Here is an 8658-nt window from a genome sequence, read left to right as displayed (position 1 = left end):
ACTTGATCACACCAACATTGTCCCTTAATTGTTGAAACCTAATTTGCTTGAGGGGTTTTCAAGATCAAACCTTGCTAAGTTGTGGTTTCATGGTTCAATTTTGGCTTGAAGTGAATTGTTAAAAGGGTTAGTTTTTAAAAACTTGGAAGAAAACTAAAACGTAAAAGAATGGCCAATGTTTAAACATCATAATGCATATTAGATTATTTATAAAATTAAGTTGTATATTTGGTAAATATTTTACAAATGTTTCCAAACCGTTTGAAGTCAGAAAAAACCATAAATTCTTAAGCAAGTAAAAGCTCAAACCAAACCAAACAATAGCCTTTGAACCCCCACGCCAAAATTAACCCAAATTGAAGTGTTTACAAATCTCTAAATTTGAAATGAACAAGCTAAGCCATGATTTGGCTTTGACCTAACCATTCTCGATTCCTAAAGAATATTATGTAGCCCAATAAATGAGAATAAGAAAGGTATATATTATTATAAATCATTGACAAGGAAGATCGACACTATTTCTATACAATGCATTATTTTGTCTCCACTTCTCATGATGAGAAGATTACATTGCACGATGGCTCAACTAACATGTCTCTCCTCTCCTATTACGTACATTTGAAGTGACATTTTGCATTATAGCAAGGATTTTTTACAATGTAAAAGTTGTAAATATAACACCTTGAAGAAGATTTTATTCTTGAACTCGGTCAGAGGGTGATTCCCAGATTTACGTATAAGCCACCTTGTATAGTCTTTCTGTGATAATCTATCCTAACTAATGGGAAAGTAGCTTCTTTTTGGAAAAAAGAAAACGATAAAGCTTCATATTTGGGATTCTATTTAGACTTATTCAATCTAACCTAGAGGTCACAACCCTTTGTTATCTTACTTAGTCTAGGCAATCAAAATTGCTAGATGATTTATGAGATAAAGAGTCTTTTATTGTACCTAGAAATTACAAATATTATGGTTGTCTTGACAAAATGTTAATAATGTGTAAATGATGTAAGGGTATTGAATTTCCAACAAAATAGAAAAAATGTGAAGTGTTTGTGTTTCCTTGTGTTAAAACATAGTTGTTTCCTTTCGGGAATTGTCATTAAACATTTTGAAGGAGATGATTAGAAACTTTGAGAGTTTTGTGTTAGTCAAAGTAGCAGCAAAACTAATATACCATGTGATAGTTTCCCGAAATTTTGTTGGTCAACCCCTCTCAATCAAATGCCTTTTCATCAACCCCCTCTTAGTTTTTCTTTATTTGCCCAAATGCCCTTGGTTAACCCTCTTTGAGATTGTCTTTATTTCTCAAAATGCGCTCTAGATGCTTGGTACTATCTCAGAATGTCCTTGGACAACTCCTCTTTCGAGCAATTCTCGCTCTTTCAAACGTTGACCTAATAAATATTAGTTAATATATTGGTACTAAATTTTTAGTAATAGGAATATTAATTAATTGCTTTATTAAATGTGCATTGAAAAAGAAAAGATCACCATTGCAATAGGGGTCTTATTGTGATGAATTTGATGAAACTCCTATATATGGTATTTGATAAGGAAAACTACGAGAATACAATATCCCAATTAGCTCACCTATTTACAACAATACCCCTCCATGTTTTGAAATTACTTAAATGCGCTAATGCGCTTGGCTCCAAAAAGTACCCTTTATAAAATAAACATTCAAACAAAATATTAAACTTAATTACCAAAATACCACTACATGCTCAATTATTGAGCTATACATTCAATATACACTACATTTAATTACCGAAATACACTCTATAGCAAGCGTAATTACATTTACAATAACAAATTGTACCTTCGTTTGCTATGCCCCAAGGTCTCTATTTTTTAAATGTAACTTATTATTCAATTCCTAGCTATGAGCTGCCATATTTATTTCGGATGGGCAAAAGGATTTAGTCAATGGGGTCATGAGATGTTGGTGTCTGGAGGTAATGCATATGGCATCTAACAAACGACATTAGAAACAAATACTAGAGATGTTGTGGAAAGTTGCATATGCAACTAATCTTAATATTTCAACGTTGTAATTGGGGAAATATGAGTAAATAACAATGTGATTGGATAATGAATATTGTTGATTCTTCACGTTGAGCTATGTGTAAGTTTTCAAGGAAAAGGTTCAGAGATTCGATGTCCAACATTTCTAGGCCCCTTAAATGCATGGTCGATAGATGCTAGACATATGCCTATTCTAGGGATGTTCAAATAGATTTGTCAAACGGTATTGTCATGGTTTTATGAAAGAAAGGTTAATGGAGAAACTTCTTAGGATTTTCTTGTCATGGTAGCACAAAATGCATCGGTTGGATATACAAAGTAGTTTGCGAGATGATCTCGTGAGTGTAGAAAAGTAAACCAAAATTTGCCACCTACTAATGTTGTCGTTGAGATCTGTATTCCGACCCATATTAGGATTGTTTGCGTGAATAATAGGACATGCAATTGTTTGTGGAAAGTCGCAAGTTTTTGGCTTATCTTATGCAAATGCAATGATTGCAATTTTCTTTCAAAAAGAATGTGGGCAATCTTATGCACAAAATGCATATACATTGCAATCATATTGTGACACTTACAAGAAGCCAATATTCCCTATCGTTTTAGCACATGATATTGTTATTAGAGGCATGCTACCACCAACCATACATTGACCTCATGGATGTCCCAAAACCAAATGCATACTCTTTCCACTTAGTTGTTTTGTTTTCTATGCACCTTCTTCTCTTGTGTGTAATGGCATTTTGGTGATTAAGTTTGGTAAATAAGTTCAGCATTTTGTTTGTTTGAATGCTTGTCTTATAACCTATATTGAGAATTTGGGTAAATTTCAAAACATGGAGGGTAGTTTTGGCAAATAGGCAAAGTGCCAAAAACCAAAACCCTCATGCTTTTTTTCATTTGATTTTTGCAAGTTATACACTTATTTTCTTTTTGTTAGCTTTTTCACACACACACAATCATCATCATCATCATGGATAATTTTTGGAATTTGAGGTACCTTTTTTTCTTCTAATGGAGAATCTACTATGTTGAAATTTGGATGGGAAGATGACCGAATTAGGTTTTGACTTGACCTAAAAAATTGTGCAATGCGATCTACTAATCATTTTCAAAGTAACTAGTACAACATGATCTACTCAATCCATGAAGTTGAGTACCTCAAAAATTCGAGCCCGCGATAAGAAACTATGGTAAGAACATGAATGAAATTTTGTTTGTGCAACCTACATTTTACTTGGAAAAATGGTTTGGCTTAGTTATGAAGAAGGAAAAGAACATGGCAAGTTCATACTTTTAGAGCAAGGAGAGGCTTTTTTTTGTTTCGTAGGGAGGAGGGAGAGCGATTCATAACGGCCTCGAGAGATTGATGCAAACAATGAGTGGGGGCCAAACCTAGGGTCAAGATCAAACTTCTGAAGGAGATAAGGACATTTGGACCAACTTTTTGGGATACGCGAATTAGGATAACTTTTATGGGTGGAAGAAAAGAGAGACTATTTTGAGAGGAGAAGAGTTTCTTATGATTAGAATTTAGAGAGATTCATCAAAAACTTGAGAAGTTGCTTGCCGTGTTGAAATTTACAAACTTATCCTAAAGGGGTAGTACTGATGGGAGACGATCATGATCAGAACATGTACTTATTTCACTGTCAGGTCACTCTCTTAAGGTATAAGCATTATTGTTTCATACATTAAAATAGATAAGGTATCTCTCATGATATCTAGAACCCTCCTTAAGCATGTAATTTCTTTTCCATAATCTACGCGAACCTCATCGAACTTATGTTGTTGGGGTAATAAATACATTATAAGTTTACTAGAGATAAAAATACGTTTTCTTTTGTATTTGATTGATCTATCCTTGAAACTATAGTTCAAAGAAAATTCCACTTGTCAAACATATACAAGCACATTCATACACACTTCACTTTTGATATTCGATGACGTGCAGGAAACCCCACGATGAGGTGATATTACAAGAAAAGGCACTGAGGGGTTCTTTATACTCAATAAACTAGGAGCTTTTGCGGAAGAGAGCATGGAGATGCTGTAGGATATTGTGAGAAGTCTTCCAAGCATGCAAAGATAGTCAATCGTGATTTTTGAAAGGTAATATATGGATCAAAGAGGCGAGTTGACCTTTTAAAGGTTGGTAGGTTGACGAGTATGGACGTTGTGGGTTGACCAAAATTTAGGCCAATTGAAAAAAGCTGCACACACGTCATTACAAAGCTGGCAAGTAACCTGAGAAATCGGGACCGAAACCAGTCACAATCATTCTGTGAGATTAAATATACGAACACGAACATTAGGTGAAAAATGCATGCGCCAACCAGCAAACACTCAAACGATTGAAGGGCCATCAAGCTAGGATTTGACACAGAAACACAGATTTACATATGTCTTCCGAGGGTCATTCGGGTTCATTTCACCGTACGAGAATCGACATAGGTGGAGATCAAGTCATAACTGATGTGAATAGGACTCGGTCTCGAGGGTCTGTTCCCGGGGATACCAGTTTCCTTCTAGTTTCCTTCTAGCCTTTTGCGGTGTGAAAAGAACCCACTTGAGAATGTCATGAGATCTAATCTATTGTTACCTAGGCAACAAAAAACCATTAACAAAAAAAAAGCAAGAGGATGGATCAAAAAACTCAAAAAAGCCCATATATAATTTTATTTAAACATAATATTAAGAGATAAAAGGAGCTCCTTTTTCTCCTCTTTGGATTTGATCCTCTCCCTTTCATATCCTCTTTCTTGACTCCATAGCCTCCTCTGTTTCCTTCTTCTCCTTCTTCTATCTACACCATAGCCTTGAACCCCTGTTTTCTCTCTTGTAATTACACCCATCAATTGCCCCTTGGCTTCTATCATACTTCTCTTCATCATTCAATTCTCTCCTCTGCTTTCTTATCAAATTTTGCAGAGCTTCTCCCCTCCCTGTTTCCCTTCCCTCCCTCTGAAATCTCTTATTATTCCATATCCAAACCTCCTCCCCTCTGTTTCTCTTATTATACTTACATTCATTTAGTTCCCCTGTTTCCTTCAGACATTGGAGTGATGGCTCATCACAAGGATGATGATGATGATGTTCTTGAGCATGTGGCCATCAATGTATTGCTAGAAGATCAAACCCATCCCCATCCCCATCATACCAATACCAATAACAATCATAATGACATGAATCACATCATTAATAATGTTAATTCTGAATTATCCTCAGAAACAGAGAGATTACTTATCCCCAACCATCCATACTTGTTCAACACCAATCCTCCTCCTCCTTATAACACTAGCAATCATGGTTGTAGCAATAGTCATGATGCAAGAGATTCAGGTGATTGTGTGATCAAGCTCTCCATTGATGATGATGGTGGTGATGAAGACTTTGTTGATGCAACCAAATCTGGATCAAGGACATCAATGCAGGGAAATGGTAATAATAAGAAGAAGAGATCAGCAGTAGCTGAGTGTAGGATCTGCCAAGAAGAAGATGAACACACAAACCTTGAATCCCCTTGTGCTTGCTCTGGTAGCTTAAAGGTAAGGCATATATAACATACTTAGCTTACTATGATTATACATGTATAAAAAGGAAAATGGGGGAGGATGCCATAGCCATGAATCCTAAGGTCTAAATGATGAGCTTATATGGGATAATGTGTGTCATGATCAGTTCGCCCATAGGAAGTGTGTGCAGCATTGGTGTGATGAGAAAGGGGACACCACATGTGAGATATGCTTGCAGGTAAATTTTTGTCATATACACATATAATCCAATCTTATTGAACAATGCCTTATTCATGTAATATAAGTATGTATGTATGTATGTATGTATGTATGTATGTATGTATGTATGTATGTATGTATGCATGTATGTGTGTGTGTGTGTATGTGTGTGTGTGTGTGTATGTATGTATGTATGTATGTATGTATGTGTGTATGTATGTGTGTATGTACATATATGTATATGTATGTATGTATGTATGTGTGTATGTACATATATGTATATGTATGTATGTATGTATGTATGTATGTATGTATGTATGTATGTGTGTGTGTATGTACATATATATGTATGTATGTATATATGCATTTTATGTATGTATTTATTGTATGTATATATGCATGTAATGTATGTATGTATGTATGTATGTATGTATGTATGTATCCTTGTACGATTCCATGTCTTTGTGTTATGGATATCAAAATATAATGCTAATGATGGCTCATCATGTATCTTCGTCTAATTACCTTATGTAGCCTTATAATGGAGGTTACACTGCCCCGACAACGAATTCGACTTCTGAACTTAACCTCCCCATTAACATTGGGTAATCCACCAATATGATTCGTTGTTATTCCATTGTGTTACAAAATGTATATAATTATGTTATCGAAATGGAATCGATTGAATTTAAGTGATGAATGTTAAGATTGCTATCATAAATTTGTATGTAGGGACACTTGGGAGATTGCAAGGGGTCAACGGATCAATATGCATCAACCAAGACTATTCACTGTGGCATCCGAGCATCTCATTTCAGAATCCGAATATGGACAATATGCAAGAGCAAACGAACAAAGTGCCGCGTGCTTTCGATTTGTTGCCCTCGTGGTATGCACCTCTCGTTTACTATAAGAATATATCAACTTGTTACAATAGCATTATAAACAAAATGTATAAATCATGTATTTGTAATAAGTTTTAGACATATTTTTTGAACTCTCCACTTTTCATGATGTGAAGTTGGCGTAAGGTTAATAATGGTGTGGATATGTGCAAGGTTTGGTAACAAAGAAGAAAAGAGTGTGTGGTCATTATGATGTTTTGCAAGTAAGGTTTTCCATAGAACATTACACCTCCCATCACAAATTCATAATGTTTGGTCCTAATCAAGAATACTAAACTAGTACATCATGCACATTGCATAGTGGGAAAAATAGTTAGCCATAATGTGAATGCATAATTCTGTGGCTATTATCCATGAGTTAATATATAAGAAAGTGCACTCCCAAATACCCTAAAAAACAAGTCTCACCCAAGTTTGGGAGTGCACTTTTGTCAATACCTCACAAGCAATTATATGTGCTGCTTAAGCGATTATATTGGCAATTTATTCATTTCTTCTCTCTTCTGAGGGTTCACTAAAGTTATTTGGTGAAGTAATAAAAACTTAGGACAGTTGGAGAAATAATGAAGAATGTAAGGCATTTTAGAGCCTTTCGCTTATCATTTAGGATTACAACTAAATCTTGTTGTCACTATTGTTTTTTGATTGAAGTTGTTGATCGTGTTGGTACTAAGACACATACTTACCATGATCTCAAGCGGTGTCAATGATGATAGAAGAGAAGAACAAGAATCGTCTACTTTCTTCTTGGTAAAAATTACTCAACTTAAGATGATACCAAACTCTACATTGTGCTTAATTGTACTAATCCTATTATGTGGGTTCTTACATTGTTAGCTTTTCTTTCTTCGAGCTGTGGGATTCTTCTTGCCATGCTACATTATGGGTCGGACGTTAAACATGATACAAGGGCGTCGGCAACGACAATCATTGGTGGCATCTGAGGTTGCATACATTCTTCAAACCGGAATACAAGGTCGAGAAGTACACATTGCCATGTCCCGTGGAATATCACCTTAAATGTGCATACACCTCTACTTTCATATCTTGAAGATACATATACCTGTATATATGTATATACACACATGCAATATGGGTATATCTCACGTCTCTTTACTTACCCTCCTTTCATGATGAAGTTCCTGACATTTACTAAAGTTAGCACTAAGGCTCTTAATCTATGGAAGAAAACATGTGACCCCTCTTTTGTACTTCTATGGCTATACATGACCCATCTTATCCATCCACATTCTTGTATTTCCCACGCATCTTGTCAATATTTTGTAAACTTATGTGCATATATCCTCCAATAATCCTTGGAATTAGCTTGATACGATATTGAGAATTATCCTCCTCTTTATTTGCTTACAATTTTCTAGCTCTTGACAAGCTTCTTTAATGAATGGTTGGGGCCAAAGTTCCACATGATGGTTTGTAATTGAGGAACTTATTACAGAAATAAATTCAAATTACTCATTGGCACTGATATGATCTCATTGGACTCAAGTATATTCTCAAGAAGTTGGGATTATCTAATGCTAGCAAATTTACTACATTTTTCCTTCCATATTTTAGTTGTATTCTTGTTGGTATATGGGGGAGCTCTAGATTAAGGGAAATATTAACATTTTTATCTTTACTAAATTGTTTTCACAACTTCACTCTTGATGAAATAACAAAGTTAACTTAGTCATATGTTTTGCAGAGATATAGAACTTTGAAATGTATTTGTGATAGTTGATTTTGACTTTTGGCATTGAGTGAGGCATACATGGTGATCAATATGGAAAACTTGGGGGTTTGTTAGCCCAATAGTTGATATCTTTAACTTTAATAGAAAAATATTTCACTTGACAATTCCATGCTGTAACACAAAATTGGAGGAGAGAATAATTTGAGATGATATCACATGATCTGCTTATCCCTAATAGAACATGGAAAATAACAAGGCAATATACTAGAGACTCTCAAGAGAAACCAAAATGTTTGTTATT

General features: G+C 35.0%; 1 protein-coding gene across 1 annotated transcript; it reads left to right on the top strand.

Moving 5' to 3' along the window:
- Positions 1 to 5025: 5025 nt before the first annotated feature.
- LOC147867117 (uncharacterized) lies at positions 5026 to 8150 on the top strand. The gene is made up of 6 exons (XM_087314878.1): positions 5026 to 5573; positions 5707 to 5778; positions 6294 to 6364; positions 6492 to 6648; positions 7316 to 7414; positions 7502 to 8150. Exons 1-6 carry the CDS (start codon positions 5091 to 5093, stop codon positions 7682 to 7684), a joined length of 1065 nt encoding a protein of 354 aa, XP_087171004.1. The 5' UTR covers positions 5026 to 5090; the 3' UTR covers positions 7685 to 8150.
- Positions 8151 to 8658: the final 508 nt, after the last annotated feature.

Source organism: Azolla caroliniana, unplaced genomic scaffold (assembly GCF_043228905.1).
Source record: "Azolla caroliniana isolate FFs.n. ecotype wild unplaced genomic scaffold, voAzoCaro1.0.p SCAF_2, whole genome shotgun sequence".
Taxonomy (NCBI): domain Eukaryota; kingdom Viridiplantae; phylum Streptophyta; class Polypodiopsida; order Salviniales; family Salviniaceae; genus Azolla; species Azolla caroliniana.
This window is presented reverse-complemented; position numbering and strand designations above follow the sequence as displayed.

Coding starts and splice junctions, on each gene's coding strand:
- LOC147867117 (XM_087314878.1), top strand. CDS start 5,091: ATGGCTCATCACAAGGATGATGATGATGATGTTCTTGAGCATGTGGCC. Junction 6,365..6,491: donor AACCTCCCCATTAACATTGG/GTAATCCACCAA, acceptor ATTTGTATGTAG/GGACACTTGGGAGATTGCAA. Junction 7,415..7,501: donor AATCGTCTACTTTCTTCTTG/GTAAAAATTACT, acceptor TTACATTGTTAG/CTTTTCTTTCTTCGAGCTGT.